We start from the raw sequence: 18006 nt of genomic DNA on the forward strand, positions 1-18006 counted from the left end.
CAAACTTGGTTTCGCCCCCGGATGAGCTTTGTGTGGGACAGACTGGCTGCAGGCCTGGGGCCTGGTGGCTCCCGACACGGGGCTGGGAACAGGAGCCAAACCCGCCCGCGGCGGTCTCCGGAAGGTGCCCGAAGAGCGCTTGTCGCTGTTGGCCAGTCCCTGGTCGGATCGTGCGTGTGCTCAGCGCTGAGCTCCCAGCACTCCACCGCGGGCAGGACCAAGCACACCCCTTATTTCAAGTTACCTGCTGGGGAGTGCGGCCCCATTTCAGCGCATGGGGTCCCAGAGGGAACCAGGACTTGGGGGGGGATGGGCAAAGCCAAGCAGTCCTCGGAGAAGTGGAGAGAGGCTTTCTCCCGCTGTGGGGCACACTAGCCATGGTGGCTGAGTAACCCCTGTCCTCTCCCCACACCTCCCTGCAGTCCTTACCCCCTCTGGCCTCATACGAATCGGGGGGTCTAGGAGAGGCTCCTCTCTGTGCAGCCACGGTGTCACTAACACCCGCCCTCCCCGCTGAAGGGGACCGCACCAGACCCATCCCGTGTGCCCGCCTGCATTCGGCTCGCCTCACCTCTCCTCTCCTCTCGGTTGCAGGCTGGCCAGACAGCGCTGATGCTCGCCGTCAGCCATGGCAGGCAGGAGATGGTCGAAGCCGTGCTGGCCTGCGGAGCCGACATAAACCTGCAGGACGAGGAGGGCTCCACGGCGCTCATGTGCGCCTGCGAGCACGGGCGCGTGGAGACCGTGAGGCTGCTCCTGGCCCAGCCAGCCTGTGACCTCTCCATTGTGGATAACGTAAGCTCCATTCCTGCACTGAGGCTCTGTGACTCTTCTGCTCCCCATTTCAGCACTCCTCTCTTCTGGGGCACGATCGTCGCTGTCCAACAGAGCCATTGTAAAAGGAAAACACTCGTGTGTGTGTGTGTGTGTGTGTGTGTGTGTGTGTGTGTGTGTGTGTGTGTGTGTGTGTGTGTGTGTGTGTGTGTGTGTGTGTGTGTGTGTGTGTGTGTGTGAGAGAGAGAGAGAGAGAGAGAGAGAGAGAGACGCACGCACGCACACAAATGCATGCTTTCCCATTCCTTCACGTTCCCCCTCATCTATGCCTCACTCACCCCAAGGTACCAGAATCCTGGTTTCTCTCTGTTGCCGTATCTTGCTGCATACGCCAATGCATGGCCACCTCGCCAAGTCTCTGTTCACCGTGTGACAGACCTGGGTGAATCGCTCCTGGCCAGTCATTCAGCTGGGGATTTTCACCCTTTTTTTGGCCTGCGAGAATTATCCGCAAACAGATTTTGCTTTCAGTGATTGTTTGATTAAGCCCTTTTTGTGAACAAACCTCAGCCTGTTGGGCGTTCACAAACCGTCCCCTTGCACTAATCACTATACATGGCGTCTGATTGGTCACCAGCATCCCCTGGTGGTGTTTCTGCTGCCAGATTGACTAACCGGACCTTTTAAAACAGGGAATACTGCAGAGTGCATAGATTCACTTGTTTGCATGTGAAATCAAGTATCGTAAAGAACAGCTGTGCCCCAAACATTCATAGACCCGAAGGGACCACTGTGACCATTTAGTCTGATCTGTGTAACGCAGGCCAGAGAACTTCCCCTGGATTCAAACAAACAGTTCACAGCAAGGGGACCAACCTGGCTGAAGCTGACAGCTGTTTGGAGGCAGCATGCAAGCGTTGCTGGGCAGGGTTATTCACACCTGCACTCCATGGCCAGTTCAAAAGCAGAGGGGAGGTGGGGCTGGGAGGACTTGCTTTTTAAAAGCAGGCCGGTTCCCATTCAGAGCTTGTCTCTTCTATTTCATCAAACCATCCTTTATGGCAGCCCCAGACTTTCACGGGGGAGAGGAGTTCAGTAGCTTGCCTGCCTTATCAGGCCCTGGCTGTTGACGCTGCTGTTTGCTGCCGGTTCCTAGGCTTTAAAGGCTCAGATTATTGTGTCACTAAAACAGTCACCCTACGTCTCCTGCGACGAGCTCTCTCCTGAACGCTTTTCCTTTCCTCCGCTAGGATGGTAACAATGCTGTGGCCATCGCTTTGGACGCCGGTCACAGCAACATTGCAGTATTAATATATGCCCACCTCAACAACTCGAAGCCACAGTCCCCGGTGAGTAACCGAATCCCCCCCAATGGAAGCCATGACAGATTTAGTTCTGTCCAGATCTGCCGAAGTGCTATGCAGGAAACAGGTCACCTGCTTCGCTGGGATCTGCTGAAAGCGCAGTGCAGACAGTTCCAAAGCTGGCTTTGAAGTGCAATTGGCTGCTAAACTCTCATTGGGTGCTAGGCCAGGGGAGTTAGCAAAGGCTCCAGCATCGGCCCTCTCCAAGCTGGGAGGCTTATGAAAACCCAGCAAAACAGCCCCGTGAACTGACTACCAATAAAACCAGCCTGGATCTCTCAGGAGTTGGCCGTCATGCTGCCAGTTTATGAAAGGGAGGCATCTTTTAGAGTGGAGCTCGGGGGTGAATAACAAGGAGTCACCAAATGGAGCTGCCTAAAGGCGAGGTGAAGATGGTTGTGAACCAACATTTCCCATCAGGGTTCGCCAATGGTGAGGTCTCCCAAGGAAGGGGTGAAAGCACCAGTCTTGGAGATATTTAACCTTGGAGCAAGACGGAGCTCCTGGGAAGGTTGTGTGGGGACCGGTCTGCCCAGGCTGAGGGAGAGAATTATCTGTATTGAACACATTAGGAATTGTTAAAGGGGCAAAACAAAAGCTGGGATTTCCCATGTGTGCTAAAGGTATTCATAAGACCAAATGTAAGAACATAAGAACGGCCACACTGGGCCAGATCAATGGTCTGTCTAGCCCAGTCTCCTATCTTCCAACAATGACCAATGCCAGATGCTTCAAAGGGAATGAACAGAACAGGGCAATCAAGTGATTTGCTCTGCAATGTATGTGAAACTGGCTCCTGGCCCCCAGGAAAGGGTGAATTTGGAAGAGCATCTTTCAGAATGGCCTCAGAACAATGTCCCGCCCAGCCCAATGAGCATTTGCACTAGGTTCCCACTTGGTGTTTCATTCGCTTTGTGTGCTGTCAATCAACCACCTGGGGTAGAGGCTAGGGGGTGGAGTGCAAAGGGACATCCCAGAAGTTCCTCTCTAGGCTCAGCTCTTCTGAAATGGCAGTTGTTATTTTTCCATCTTGCCTCTAGACGCAATAATTATTGTTCTCAGTCAGAACAGCAGCTTTACCAACTGCCCCAGTGACATACACATACAAATGCATGTAATTAGAATACATGGTAGGAAAGCAGATTCTAATAAGTAAAGTATATTGTTGTTATATTTGAAATAATTATTGAACAATACAGGATTTTATAGCGTTTGGCATCAGTTGCATTACGAAGTTGGACTAACTGCCAGAATTTTCAGTATCTGCCCGCACGCTGTGGCATTGATGCACTAGAGGAAGGCTAAGCGCTAGGCTGGCGTTTCTCAGTGTTGTTCTTAGCTGGGATGTGTATTTAGGGGGGAACGTTTGAAGCAGACAGGTTCAGCCGTTTTGGAGTTCTGAGTTTGGAAGTCTAGCAGAAATACATTGCCAGATGCTTTTTTTTTTTTTTTTTTTTTTTTTTTTTGCACTTGGTTGACTCCAAAGCAGCATCAAACTTTTAACTGTGGCTGGCCCCAAGCCAGAGGTAAGGAGTCGCGCCGCTGAATTGATTAAATTGGAAGAGATTTGTTTTAAAAAATCCATCCACGCTGTTCTGCAGCAATTGGAGATCTTCTCAAGGGCTCTCCCAGAGATGTCCAACTGGATCACAGCCAAGAGAAGGAGTGACTCAGAATATAGATGACAAATTCTCATAAGGCTTCAACAAGGATTTGGTCACCGTTCACCACCGAGCAGAGCTCTGCGGTGGCTGAGCATACTCCCCAGACTGAACTGCTAGGGCCTGTCCTCCCACTGCCCATAGCTGAACAGCCCATCCTGGGGCTGGATCAAGAGAGGATCGTCCCCTTTGGTCCCACACAGGAATACTGGGGGCGGGAGGGCTGAAGCCGAGACTGTTGTTTCTGCATCCTAGAAAAGTTTAGTGAATGATTTGCTTGCTCTCTCTCTCTGCAGCAGGGGACCCCGCCGATGGCCGTGAAGAGCTCTAGCAATCTAATGAAGAAGCATTAGAGCAGCCTTCACATCACCGGCAGCTAGATTCTCCGGTCACTCATTCCTCGGCGTCCTGAAATCGGACACCCCCCATAACCTCACCACATCCAAGACCTGGAGCCCAGTACTTTAAGTCCATAAGTTGTATCATCCCCCAAGATCCAGTGTGTGTTTATATTCCTGCCAAGTGTGACAGGTGTCTGTTCTCTGCCTAACCACTCCCATCCCCCCTGAAGGGAAGCAGCTTGCACGAGTCTGTGTCCTGGGAGCTGCTTGTAGAGTGAAACTGCTTACACTGAAGCAAAGAGTGGTCACTTCCAGCATTTCCTCTCCTCCCCACCTTGGTTCTCTTCTAGGCAGCACGGGGCAAGTTCCCCAACAGGGGGCAGCTATGAGCACAGTTTATAACCTCCTAACTAGAGCTGGTAGAAAAATTGGGTTTTGCCATGGAAAATTTCAGCAAAAACGGGGGGGAGGGGAGAAATCATCTGCCTCTAAATTTTCCACAGAAAAATTCAATTTTTCAGTGGAAATTTGAATACCAAAAAACTGAAGCTGAAAACCAAACAAAAGGCCAAAAATTAAAATATTTTGAATTGGAAATGCAGCCACACTACCTCATGGGAGCTGTAGTTCAGGTTGTCAGTTCCCAGTCGCCTCTAGGGGCTGTGTTGTTCTGCTACTTTATGGCAGGCCCACTGTGTCTTACAAAGAATTCTTAGTTAACATTTGAAATGGAACACCTGGTGGCTCTGCGGCAGATCACTGCCCGGTGTCCTGGCTTTCCCTTGCTCCCAGTTCCTGCAAGATGTCTGACTACCACTTCCTGGGAGGTTTGTGCCCTTGTCATGCATATGCATTACTTCATTAGCATACTCCATACGTCTTTCCATTTTTATTTTATTTTTTAAACAATCAAATGGAACAAAACAATGGAAATCAGTGGAACAAAACAATACCCTAATGGTTCATACAATGCTCAGTAGCTTTCCATGAGTCTCTGACCATTCTGACACAATGAGCTCTCAAGTCCATTGGGACCATCTCCCCTATTGGGAGTCTTGGAACAGCATCAGTTTCCTGTGGTTGTGGCAGTGTGTTTCCTGGATAATCAACCCACGTATCCAGTGATCTTGTGTCTGATAGATCTACATTCCCCTGTAGTCTCAGCAGGCTGTAGCAGTTTGGTATGTGTCGGTATTATTACCGGGAGGGCCCTAGTTACTATATGTGGAGGCCGTTTATCACTAGTACCAGTAAGAGAGGCTTATGGTTCTTTCTCAACAAAAATCCTTGTTTTGATCTCATGTGATCTTGGAGGACCCAGCCAACTCACCTCAGCCTTAGCTCCCAAAGAACCACTATTCCAAATTTTAACAGACCTTTCCAGGACATAGTTCCCTCAGGCGCACTGCGGTTTTGTCGTAATGAGACATTTTTGTGATGTTGTCTTTCCCTTCCCTTCTGCACCTGTTTGTGCATTTCTTCTTTAGCTGCACCCAGTTTAATCTTAAGGTGAGGAAGTTTAGTGCGTTCATACCTGACACCCTAGCAGAAGCTCCACATGTGACTTACTACATTCTAAACACTCTTAATTTTCATGCCACATTCTGCAAGCCCATTATCCGGCGGTTCCCTAGAAGTAATATACTCAAATCCACAGTCATCTGCACCAGTCTTCAAGTCTCTACTCACCAGCTAAGGTCCACTGCTTGTGAAATCCCAAATCTGGCAAAAAATAGCTTTGAGTTCCAAGATGGCCTTGTAGGATGTGCCATTCATGAGCATTTCTACTGCTGGATAGTTTGAGTATGCAGCCAATATAGCCAAATAGTCTCTGTCCTGTAGGGTAAAAATACCTACCCCAAACACCAGCTGACATCCATATTTAATAGTGATTCTTTGGGGGTTTTTTTGTTTTATCAGCCAGGTTATCTATGAATTTGCTCAGTTAAGTCACCATACCTATAAATCTTTGTAAGTCTTTTGTTTGCGTTTGGCAGCGTCCTAAGGATGGCTTGCACTTTTGCTAGATCAGGCCTGACACCACTTTCCGACAAGCTTTCGCCCAAATAGAGAAGTCCTGTCTTCAAGAACTGTCACTTTTCTTTGTTCAACTTCAATCCCTTAGCCCTGGCAATCTGCCGAATGTTCACCAGCCTTGCGTTGTTTTCCTGTTCTGGCGTGCCTCAGGTAAAAATAGCGTTATGTACACTGTACACCGTTAGTGCCAGCCAAGAAACATGCCTGGTTCTATAGAATACTTCAGTTGCAGAGCAAATGCCAAAAAGTAGATGTTTGAAGCAGCGTCTGCCAAAAGGAGTGTTAACAGTACACAGCCGTGAGCTCTAAACAGTCAAGGGAATTTGCCAAAATCCACTAGATTAATCTAGACTGGTGAAAAATTTGGCACCCATCTCTCCCAAGAGTTCATGTCTGGGCAGAATGTGATAATGTTCTCTTCTTATGTTAGCGTTTAATTCCTTGGGATCAAGACACAAGCACAAAGCTCCAGAGTGCTTTTCGTGCTAAGACCTTATCAAAAATCTCCACTATCCCCAGGGGCGCACTAGAAGCTGTTAAAAAAAAATCTAGGGCATCCCCACCAGCTACAGTTAGCAGTGACTCTACTTTCTGGGCTTCCACTCAAGGAGTCTGCATCTATTGCCATCCTGTATAGAACAAACACTGTTTAAATCTCATCCAGGATTCCTCCATGGTCCCCATTAACCTGAGTTCCAGTGCTGGCTCTACACTATCCATATTTTTTGTCTGTTTTGCAGAGGAGGTGGGTTTATGGAACAAGGGGGGGAGGGGGTCTTCTCTAATTTGGCCTCTGCTTGGAACAATCCCTCTCTCCTTTATATGCTGCCTTTAAATGGTCTCCAGACAGCACTCTCCCATCCAACCTCTTCTGGTTCCACGTGCTGTTCTCCTACTTTATGAAGCACATGCTGTTTTCTAGAAAGGATTTGTATTTAACATTTGCAACATAACTGTGGGTGGTGGAGGTGTTGCTGATCACTGCCCTGTGTTCTGGCTGCACCTGGCTCTGAATTCCTGCACGATGGCTGACTCTACCGCTTCTTGGGTTGTGCCTTTGTCATGTGTGACGGGGCCAGCCCTGATGGCTACAGGAGGGTGCTGGAAGGCATATATATCAGCCCCAGGCTTAGCAAATCTTTGTTCCCTGGGTGATCCAGCTGCGGCCACTCCAGGACAATTAGGCCAATAAGGCCAGTCAGGCCAGCTGGGGCCAATCAAGGAACTTGCCCCAGCAGTTAAAAGCCTCCCAGTCAGGCAGATGGGGGCAGCTGAGAGGGAGTTGAGTAGAGCTGCTACAAGGTGTGCAGTCAGTAGAGGAGGGGCTGCAAGGTGTGGAGACCGGAGGAGAGCCTGAAGGCGAGCCACAAGCCGGGGGGGCTGCAGAAGAGCGACCCAGGGAAGGTAGTAGCCCCTTGGACTAAGCTGTTTGAGGCTACTCCTCGCAGGGTCCCTGGGTCGGGGCCTAGGGTAGAGGGAGGGACCGGCCCCCCGCTCCCACCCAGCCTCACCACTGGCATAGCTGTAAGGAGTGCAGACCCATGGGGCAAAACAGGCCCACCTTGCCACACATGCATATGCATTAGTTCATTAGCATACTCAGCACATAGGCTGGACTCCTTCACTGTACCACATATCCCATGATGCACCACTCTCTTCTCTTGGGGAAGGCCCTGGCCGGCGTGCATTATGGATACTGTAGTCCAGCTGGTGACCAGGCCCATAGAGGATAATGGAGCATGAAGCCCCTGAACTACACCTATGAGGCACCATGGCAGTATTTCCAAATCAACAAAAAAATTCTGACTTCTCTGTGGGAAAACCTGCACTTTTCATGGAAAAAAAATGTTTCATTCAAAACCAGTCACACTGGAAAATGAATGCCTGATTTACTCAGCACGGCAGGCGTTACCCTGACGTTTGCTGTAGTGCTCTGTTTTGGGGGGTGGCTAGAGCACCAGACTGGTCCAGGGCAGGATAGCCCTATACCCATGAATTCACTCAGACTGTCAGCTGGGGCTTTTCTGGAGTTGCCCAGCTGGTACCACCTCATCCCACTTGGGGCCGGACCCCTCCTCCCAATGGGGTAAGCGGGACTGGGAAATTACCTTTTTCATTTTTTCCCCCTCTTCACCATCTGTTTTAAAGACGCTGACACCTATTAACTGTGAAGGCAACTGAAGCATCTCTTGCCCCTTACCCACCCTTCCATCCAGCCCTGCCAGAGACAATGTTAGAGGTGAGGGCAGAGGAAACTGGGCAGATTATATAAGAGAGCAAAAAGTGGAAGTAGCAGCTGAAAGGACCACCAAGCTTGTGTGGGGAGGGGAGGGTCCATGGGGATGAATGTGGCAGTGGAGGGGACAACAAAAATTGAACGTAACAGCAAATTTGCTCTGCTAAAGTGCAAGTGAGCCAGCAATTTCCAATAGCAAGAGGCAGGGAGAGAAAAAGGCGAGTGCACCCAGAGAACCCAGCCACCTCACTTTATCCCCCATTTCCTTCACTGCGGAAGGAGCTGAACCCATCAGTTGAAAACCCTTTGAAAGCTCTAGCCTGGAGCTTTTGTTATGTCCTCCAGAAGCAGCCTGGAAGGCAGGGTGGAGAAACTCACTCCCTTCCTGGGATCTTCACAGGGGCAGCCACATGGTGCCGGTGGCTCACCCCAGCACTGCATCTTTCCACCCACAATCCAGGAAATCATAGTCCATGACCTGCTGGCGCCCCTAGACCATGGGATGGGCTGGTATCCCCGATTCCAAGAGAGCCTGTTCACTTAGGCTCAAATGGGAGTTAGGCACCTAAGTTCCTTTGAGGATCTGGTCCTCATCCCCATTTTAGGCCAGCTTTTCACTCAGCCCCTCTTGAGGGACTCAAAACCTGTCAATTAGTGTTAAATGCAAAACATGGCTGAACACGCTCAGCTTACAGGGTGTGTGTGTGGCAACTGCCCTGCGCGGTGTCACTGACTTCCTAAGGGGGCCTCCTGCCTTCTATAAAAATCAGAATATTTGATCTTGAAAAATTTAAGTGGACAGCAACCATGCCCGGCAGCCATCTGTGAAAAACAGGAACCTCCTTCTTTACCCCCTTCCCATCATGAGGCAGGTGTGTTAGCTCAAAGTCTGGGCTAGGACACACATACAAGCTCTTGGGTTAGTAGACACCCATGCTGTAGTTCCTGGGACATTTGAGAACTTACAGATCTGTGACCACTGGTTGCTTCCATGTGATCAGTACAGAGCCAGCAGTTCTCACCCACCTCTCCCAGAATGATGGTTATTTTTTGTACCAAACAGAGTTTGTCTGAGCCAAGTTTATAGAATCTGAGAATTGCTCTGCTGATAAGCAACAGACGAAAGATATTTGGGCATTTCAATGGAAGTTAGGTGCCTAGATCCCTTTAAGGCCACAGGCCAGGGCCCCTTTCTGTTACATGGCAAAGGCAGTGTAGGATGCTCACAGCAGCTTTCTAATACTGAAACCCATTTGCTTACACTTGTTTTCTACATATTACGTATTAGATTGCTTTGGTTTTACTGTTTGCCAATATTTTAATATTGATGTTTATTTTTTAAAATATAAATAAAATGTAAAGTTAAATATATTTTAAAATCAAGTAGAAGTGCCAGCAGCTGCCCTTTAACCATTTACTGGCTGCCTCCAATTCAGGTGGCCAGAACCTGACCTTTGCAGAACAAGGTCACTGCCTGGGCATAAGATACCCATCCTGTCCTGGTTGCCTTCTGTGGTGTTTCACTTGATTTCTTCCAAGTCTAGGTGCTGGTTGAAGCAGTTCTGCCAGCCTTCCCCAGTTCAGCTTTCCAGAAGTTGTGAGCTGGATGCAGGAATCAGTGGGTGAAATATTCTGCTGCATTATGCAGGTCAACCCATTAAAATGGGCTCTTTGGGCCTTAAAATCTATGAATTCACTCTTCAGCTGCAGTTGTGGCTCCTTTGCTCTGTCCTGAGGCTCTGATTAGGCCAAGACCTACTTTTAGTCATCCACATTATTGGGCAAGGGAGTGGGGGGGCTCAAGCGCTAGCATCAGCTCTTTGGTATTTGTGCACTCAGCCTCCTTGCTCCTATCAGACCTGCTCAGCCCCCTCGGAATGGCCAGACAGGGAACTTTTTACTCTGAAAACTCAAGCATGCCAAGTGAGGTTAGGTGGCTAAGGCATGACATGGGAGCTTTGTGGATCACAGTGGAACCAGAACCAGGACTAGACATCTAAGTGCCCTAAAGCAGGATAGGTACCATAAGGAACAGAAGATATAGCCCCTTCTCTAATGATCTTATAAGTGACCCATAAGAGAGAGGGAACAAAACAGAGGGGTGGATGCAGCAAGATCTGGCAAAGGAAGAGAGCACAACACAGGTGAGGTTTGCTTTTATATTACAAATACACTGACAAAAGAGCCTTGACTAACTCATTTTTATGGATGTTGTGGTAGAAAAGGAACTTGAAGAGGTAGTGGCCTTTATGCCACCTCAGGGGAGACATGCTCTGCATAGATGGCACAGAGAAAGCATGCACAGATGGCTGTGAAAATAAACAAATGGAGCATCATTAACGGAGCAGGCTGGAGACATCTCTGTAAGAGATTAGACAGGTGGGACTTTTAGGAGCAGGAAAGTGAGTGACAGCTGCATTGTATAGACTGGAGGGGGAAATGTCTGTCTGTCAGGTCACCTGGCAGACAAGCTATAATAACCATGGTGAGAGATAAGGGCCTGCATCAGTATTTTTGCTGAAAGAGGCGGGTCCGGAAAAAACTGTTGATGAGCCAATCAAGATGCAGGTATTTGTACCCACAATGGAGGAAAAATGGCCTAGTGGTTAGGCTTTCTATTCCTGACTCACTTCTGGGGTAAAGAATGAGCAAGTGAAATGGAAGTCAGGACACCTGGGTTCTAGTCCCACCTCAGATGCTGACCTGAGTGACCTTAAACAAGTCCCTTGTTTTGTCCAAATGAGAAAGTTGCAGTAGTTTAACTAAGTCAGTTTAAACTCACACCTGAGGTTCAACTGGTGCAAGTTTCACATATAGACAAGCTCTTAGCTTAGACAGGCAGACTGTATGCTCTTCAAGGCAGGGACTTGTACTCTGTACCCTATGCACTATATTCACTATGTACACATGCAGACCCAAGCACGGTGGGTCTCTGATCTATGCTGAAGCTTCTGGCTGCTACCATATTATCCATAAAACAGCTATAATCTTTTCACAAAAAGGGTATTCTAGCTGAAAAGCAATTAACTCATTCCTTACATCCCAGGGTCTCAAAGCATTTTGTTAATTAATGTTGTCTTTTTTTCATACTGCTGAGGTCTGAGGTACAGAAATGCACTGGCTTCCATCGTGAGGTTTCAGCCATCATCAGACGGGATCTTTTGTATGGTTATTCAGCTACAGTAGTTGAAATGAGTGTTTAATTAAAGTCAGGGACAAGTTAGCTCAGAAGAGGTAACCTCTGGAGGTAGGCTTCAATATTTTCTCCCTACAGAGCTTTGTTCTGCCTACATCACCAGCAAACATTTATTTCTTAAATAACAAAGTCAGGAAAGATGTTACTGGAAAAAATGGCTTTATTTTAGTCTCTGAAACATTTCTCTTCATTAAATCAAGTGGAGTGGGCATGAATTGTCACCTCTGCATTAGAGGAAATCAGAAATGGTAGTTCACATCAGGCTTGCCATCTGTAAAGAAAGTGTAATGCAGATCTTAGTCTCACATTATTGCATGATCATCATCATGAAATCACTTGCAGGGCAGGGGGTGGGAAAGAGACAAAGAGGGACAGATACAGCCAAAAAAATCAGTTTCACTTTGCTCCTACTTAGTTCAGGAACCTAAGAGCCCTAAGATGGCTAATGGGGCATCTGCTTATGTCACTGAAGTAAGTGGAGTTCAGGATTTCACCTGCCCACCCTCACCCACCATATTTCTTTATATTTTTGGTCCCATCAGAAGCCAACCAAACTTAAGGACCAGCTAGGACTTCCCATGGACTTCCCATTATGTAAGTGGAAATATCCTGGGTCACTTTCAAAATGAGTTTGTCTGTTAATTGCCCAGACAGATGCCAGAGTAGAACACTGTACAGAAACAGGATGTTCTCTCCATTTTACACACAAGAAAAAGCCACAGCTGGCAGAAACAGCACACTCACGCCATAACAATTAATGGGGCTAAAGCCTAAAGTTCAGCCTGGATTGAACATTGCACCTGGACAATTCGACTTCAAATTATTATTAGGTTTTTTTATTTGTATCATCACACCTAGGAGTCCCAGTCATGAACCAGAATCCTGTTGTTCTCTCTCTCGTTTTCCAAACCAATAACTTGCTCTATGACAGCATGAAAAGGCTGCAGAGCAACTCTGGGCAAAAGCTTCAGTAAAGCAACCAAGCCCTGTTCTCCCCATGCCTGCAGAGAAGGGCAAGCATCACACTTGGTATAATCTACATTACAAAAAGTTATTTGTACAATTAAAAACAGTTGTATGAAGAATTGAGTTAGATGACAAGAAGCAACTATGACTTTGCTAAGACAATGAGAGTTCTGTGGCACTTTAAAGACTAACAAATTTAGTATTTGCAGACAAGCTTTCAAGAGACTTAGCTCTCTTCTTCAGATGCAGTAATACAGAAAATCTTAAGATACCTCTGTGTTACCTATTTTCACTGCATCTGAAGAGAGCTAAGTCTCTCGAAAGCTTATGTCTGCAAATACTAAATTTGTTAGTCTTTAAAGTGCCACAGAACTCTCATGGTCTTTGCTGTATACAGACTAACACAGCTACCCCTCTGGAACTATGACTTTGCAGTTAGTGTAGACCAGCGTTTCTCAATTTAATTTCACCGCGGAACCCTTTAGGCTCTGTGGGGAAATTACACTCATACTAGATACCCTCCGCCGAAAAATCCGGGACATCTTCCCTTTTTCGGCGGCGCAGAGAACACCTTCTCGGAACCCCAACAGTGTTCCCGTGGAACCCCAATTGAGAAACACTGGTGTAGACCAAGACAAACCAATCAGCTCTTATGACTGCAAACTCAATTTTTCACAGCTGCATTCAAACATCACTGTAGTGCAGACCAGCACACGGAGAAGGTCAGTTATATCTAAGGCTTATTTTTTGCTGCAGCAACACCACAATGTCTGGAAAGAAACATGCAGTAAAGCCATGAGTACCACAGCCTAGAGGGCAAGCCTTATGTTTAACCTTATTGTCTTTTCAAGACAAAGCACAAGACTCAAATATTCAGTGTTAAGGTTGTTATGGCTTCAAAGCAAACACCCTGAACCCTCTGCAGAGGTATCTCAGAACCCCCACATATGCTCCAGGCCTAGACTAAATTTTCTGGCTTCTTGATCAGAAGCTCACTTTCAAAAAAAAAAAAAATCACAGCTGGGTGTTTAATTTATTCAAAGTGAAGATCCACATCTCAGATAAAATAAGGGCTTGATTACTGCCTCCAAATGAAGTGAGTTACCGAGTTGCAGCATGCAGATCAGCGTAATCGTCTTGCTTCACGCTCAGATTCCAGCAGCGTCAGGACATCCCCCTCACGGACAGGGCCCTTGACATTCCGGATGATGGATCTACTGGTGTCATCCATGAACTCAACACGCACCTGACAGCGACAGCAGGGAATCAACAGGAATGCTGGAAACACACATTTTCCTGTACCCCTTGCCCTCCGAGATGCCTGCTCAGTTTCTGGGCCCTGAGCCTCTGCTCTCACACCACAACTCACCGGGCCTGCTGAGTGTCAGTGCCCTCTCCAAGTCACAGGCCATGAGCAGGAGGGAAGGTGAGAAGAGTGCATAAAATAACGGATTAAAGCAAAGGGAGGACAGCTGGTTCCACACTCGGGCGTGGGAACAAGAGGACATTCAATGGAATTAAAGGGCCGGTAAATCAAACCCCGAACAGGAAACCCTTCTCCAGTGTGTGGGACCGACCGGCGGAACGCCCCGCCGCTGGAGCCGGCGAGTCCCAACGGCCAGGCCCCTGGCACGGCTCCCGGGAACGAGGCTAGGGAGATCGCAGCGCGCGCGCGGCAGCTCTGGAACCGCCCCGGCTAGGATCGCAGCCCCGCGTCCCCGCTCCTCGGCTCGGCCCGTGCCCCGGGTGCCCCGCCGAATAGCACCGCCCCCGCCCCCGCCCGCTCACCTGGGTGCACTGGCCCTGCGAGCCAGTCCGGCCCAGCACCTTGGTGACCTGCGGAGAGAGACATGGGTCGGTCGGTCAGTCAGAGTCAGGCCCAGGCCCAGACCCAGGCCCCCCCGTCCTTCCCTTCCCACCCCGCTCCGCACCCGGGCCAGCTTGATGGGCTGCACGCGGCTCGTGTCCATAGCGGCGTCACAAGCGGTGGCTGATGAGCGAAAAGGGGGGGTCAAGCAGCCCCCGGCGCGCTTATATAGCCCTAGTTATCGCGAGACCCAGCGTGCACCGCGCCCCCTCCGTCCGCCTCCCAGTGTGCACCGCGCGTAGAGCTCACTCCTCCCCTTTCCCAGTCCCAGCATGCACCGCGGTGACGGTGTCGCCCTTCACCCCAATCAGAAACAACACAGCGACCAAGATGGCGTCCGCCACCCGCCTCATCCAGCTGCTCCGGAACTGGGCGGCGGGGGTAAGGGAGCCGGGGGGCTCGCGCGGGCCTGGCTGAATCCCTGGGGCGCGGTCCCTCCCGGCCCCGGGGCCTACCTACTTCCTCGGGCTCGGACCAGGGTAGCGGGGCTTGCGGCGGTCCCCTCCCCCGGGACTTGGGTCTCCCTGCTGTCCTGTGCTTCCTGCCCGGGCCCTAACTCCCCGCCCCCGCGCTGGCCCCTCCTTGAGACCCTCTCGCCTTCTTTTACAGCGGGACCTTCAAGGCAAGCTACAGCTTCGGTACACGGAGATCGCCAAGAGGTAAACGCGGAGAAGCGGCCAGAGCCGGGGAAGGGACAGAGCTGGGCTGCTCCTGGGCAAGCATTTGTCCTTCTGTCTGTGCCAGGGACGGGTGTGTGTGAAACTCCCTCACCCAGCTGCAGCTGAAACTCTCTAACGCTAAAGGCTGAAGGGTAACTGGACCTAAGCTGCTGTCAAACACACACATGCAACTTGGTGTAAAAAGAGAGAAAACAACTGGCCTCGCTACTTTTTCATGTATAGCAACGGTAAATGTAACAGCAGGAGATCAAACAACTTTAGACAAGATTTTCATAATGTTTATTAGTAATTCTTGTTGCTAGCATTTAAATACAAATTTCAGGAACTGTAAAAGTTAAAGACATTCAAAGGTAGAAATATGGGTTAGTGCCATTTTCTTAGTTCAGTACATAAAGACTTGAAAGCTTCTCCCTGCTCCATGTTTCTTTCTGCTTATTTTATATTAGAAATGGATGTCTTGTCTTTCTATTTGGAGGGGCGAGGGGAAGAAAGTCTGGATCTAATAGGATAATGATATCCAGCGCCATGCAAACAAAACTTGATCATGAGGGGAAGTGATTTTTATTCAAACCGTTTACACCTATGTTTTTTTAAATAAATTACTACAGCTAACTAAAATACTAGAGAAACACTGAATTTTTAAGACTGTGCGCCAACCAACAATTTTTCAGTTAGGGACTAAAAGCATTCTAATCTATGTTTGAGACCTCTATGCTATGCAAAACCAAATGCTAGTGTGTCCTGTCCATAACACCATAGTGCCTACTCCACTCAAGAGTAACACTGAGAATCTGGTTCTCATTTAGCATGATATGTGTATTGATGGTTTCTTTGGATTGTTTGCTGTTTAGAACTCAACCACCTCCTAAACTTCCACTGGGTGTCAATCACAAGTTGGCAAATAACTACTACTGTACTCGTGATGGACGCAGGGAGTCCTATCCACCAGTTGTTGTTATGTCCCCGCAGAAATCTCTCGCATCAGGCACTCAAGATGCCAGGTAGGTCCTGTTTGATTTGCAGCCATACAACTTCTGGCTATGATATTGTGATCTTGCAAGCTAAGCAGAGTCAAGTCTGGTCAGTATTTGGCTGATACACCACCATATAACACACAGTTGCTGCAATAAATGGTGTTGACTGTTCAGTAGGTGTCACTGCTTGTGCGTGAATGCTGAATTAATGTGTAGTTTCTATGTACCTTCTCTTGAGTAAGAAGGGATGTTAGGGCTGGGGCTGGTTTCCCTAAAATGTTCTCCATTACTAATAAACCCTGTGCTGGTGATAAATATGAATTGATTATATAAACTAACAGTTTCTGAAGCCCAGTCTTTGTCTCCCCCTCAGCTCGGAATCTGCAGTAGCAACAATTGAGAAAAAGCCACTGACACCAGGAGTTCCACTTGAGAAGTGGGAACTATCCAAAGATCAACCTTACCTGTGACCTGGTCAAGTATGACGAGAAGGCTGAATGAGATTGGACTTGATAGGATTATTGGAAAAAAAAGCAGCTCGGCTGGAGATCCAGTGATGGGGTTAACTTCAGTAACACTGTAGAATTTATCCTCTGGCAGAGATCATTTTGCTGGGGCATGACTGATTAAACGTATTTATCTAGTGTATACCTAGTGTTTGTTCTTTTCAGAGCTCTCTTCATTCAGATGAAGGTTTGGAGTAAACTTGTATTTTATGGAAATGACAGATAGACGACCTTGAGCTGTGAACTCATCAAATCTCACAAGATGACCAGACTTAATCCTGGTAAATCCTGGGATGAATCCACAAAACACAGGTGCTATACAGATTAGAGCTGCTGATACTTCCCTCCGCATCATTTATAAAACAGTGGCTCAAGATGGTGCCTAGAGGGTGCAGTTCTGCAAAAAGTCTGCCATAGTCAGAATAAAAACAACTAGAGTTCTGTAGCACTTTAGACCAACAATTTTAATTTCAGTAGGCATAAGCTTTCATGAGAAAAATCAGAATGAGACTTACAACTCTGAGCTATAGGCGGTGTTGTTGAAGACACATCAGTCCCAGGCTATCAGAGAGACAAGGTGGGTAAGGGAATATCTTTTATTGGACCAACTTTGTTTGGTGAGAGAGACAAGCTTTGGAGCTTACACAGAGCTCTTCTTCGGGTCTGGGAAATTTAGGCCTTGTTTACACTACAGTTTTGTTGACAAAAGTCAGTTTTTGTCAACAAAATGGAGGTGTATGCACTGAAATGCTGCTCTTGCCGATGTAACTCCCCTGCTACGTCGACATAATAAAACCACCTCGACGAACGGCATAGGGCTTTTTGTGACATAGAGCGACATAGCGTCAGCGTAGACACTGCACTTGGTTATATTGCCCTAACTGGCCTCCAGAAGATGTCCAGAATGCCCATCCTGACCCCTCTGGTCAGCAGTTTGAACTCTGTTACCCTGAAGGTACACAGGTATGTGCCCCTCCCCCTTTCAATTCCTCTTCCTGTTTGCTCAGCATGGGCAGTTCTTTCCAGCGGACCATACTAACTTTCCACAACAGACGCGCTCCCGCATGGAGTACACCAGAGCCGTTGGATCTGATGGGTCTATGGAGAGAGGAGGCTGTGCAGTTGCAGCTTCACTCCAGGTGTAAGAACTTTTGATACCTCTTGGCTGATTGCTAGTGGTATGCAGAAGGGGCACGAAAGGGGGACACAGCAGTGTCATGCTAAAATCAAGGAGCTGAACCAGGTGTACTAGAAGGCAAGGGAGGTCAACCGTCACTTTGGTGTGGCACCGAAGACATGCCGCTTCTACAAAGAACTGCACGCTGTCCCATTGCTAAGAGCCCTGTGGATACATCAGGGAGGCTGGAAGCAGTGGCCAGCAGACTCACCCCTGAGGATTAAGTG

At 48.4% G+C, this 18006-nt stretch overlaps 3 protein-coding genes across 5 annotated transcripts in view; 2 read left to right on the top strand and 1 right to left on the bottom strand.

The window, feature by feature from the left end:
- Window positions 1-7214, top strand: part of KANK3 (KN motif and ankyrin repeat domains 3) — a 49060-nt gene extending 41846 nt beyond the window's left edge. Inside the window, exons 9-11 of one of the 3 annotated variants that reach the window (XM_067557120.1) lie at window positions 595-795; window positions 2025-2123; window positions 4096-7214. In XM_067557120.1, coding sequence (XP_067413221.1) covers window positions 595-795; window positions 2025-2123; window positions 4096-4152 — 357 coding nt within the window. In that variant the 3' untranslated portion in view covers window positions 4153-7214. The remainder of the gene's footprint in view (window positions 1-594; window positions 796-2024; window positions 2124-4095) is intronic. The other 2 variants (XM_067557131.1, XM_067557139.1) reach the window with 2 other exon arrangements.
- Window positions 7215-11751: 4537 nt separating this feature from the next.
- Window positions 11752-14614, bottom strand: RPS28 (ribosomal protein S28). The gene is made up of 4 exons (XM_067554126.1): window positions 14507-14614; window positions 14364-14411; window positions 13681-13821; window positions 11752-11880 (listed from the first exon to the last, which is right to left on the bottom strand). Exons 1-3 carry the CDS (start codon window positions 14543-14545, stop codon window positions 13699-13701), a joined length of 210 nt encoding a protein of 69 aa, XP_067410227.1. The 5' UTR covers window positions 14546-14614; the 3' UTR covers window positions 11752-11880; window positions 13681-13698.
- Window positions 14615-14702: 88 nt separating this feature from the next.
- Window positions 14703-16744, top strand: NDUFA7 (NADH:ubiquinone oxidoreductase subunit A7). The gene is made up of 4 exons (XM_067554138.1): window positions 14703-14823; window positions 15052-15101; window positions 15974-16123; window positions 16470-16744. The coding sequence occupies exons 1-4, from the start codon at window positions 14773-14775 to the stop codon at window positions 16564-16566; spliced, it is 348 nt and encodes a 115-aa protein (XP_067410239.1). The 5' UTR covers window positions 14703-14772; the 3' UTR covers window positions 16567-16744.
- Window positions 16745-18006: the final 1262 nt, after the last annotated feature.

Source organism: Emydura macquarii, unplaced genomic scaffold, assembly GCF_026122565.2.
Source record: "Emydura macquarii macquarii isolate MOO-44397 ecotype Brisbane River unplaced genomic scaffold, CSIRO-AGI_Emac_v2 contig_306, whole genome shotgun sequence".
Classification (NCBI taxonomy): domain Eukaryota; kingdom Metazoa; phylum Chordata; order Testudines; family Chelidae; genus Emydura; species Emydura macquarii.

Bases quoted from the DNA above. Each gene is read 5' to 3' on its own strand.
- RPS28 (XM_067554126.1), bottom strand. From the start codon at position 14,545: ATGGACACGAGCCGCGTGCAGCCCATCAAGCTGGCCCGG. The intron at 14,412-14,506 runs GTGCGGAGCGGG...CTCTCTCCGCAG, and splicing joins AGCCCATCAAGCTGGCCCGG to GTCACCAAGGTGCTGGGCCG. The intron at 13,822-14,363 runs GTGAGCGGGCGG...TGTCGCTGTCAG, and splicing joins CGCAGGGCCAGTGCACCCAG to GTGCGTGTTGAGTTCATGGA.
- NDUFA7 (XM_067554138.1), top strand. From the start codon at position 14,773: ATGGCGTCCGCCACCCGCCTCATCCAGCTGCTCCGGAACTGGGCGGCG. The intron at 14,824-15,051 runs GTAAGGGAGCCG...CTTCTTTTACAG, and splicing joins TCCGGAACTGGGCGGCGGGG to CGGGACCTTCAAGGCAAGCT. The intron at 16,124-16,469 runs GTAGGTCCTGTT...TCTCCCCCTCAG, and splicing joins TCAGGCACTCAAGATGCCAG to CTCGGAATCTGCAGTAGCAA.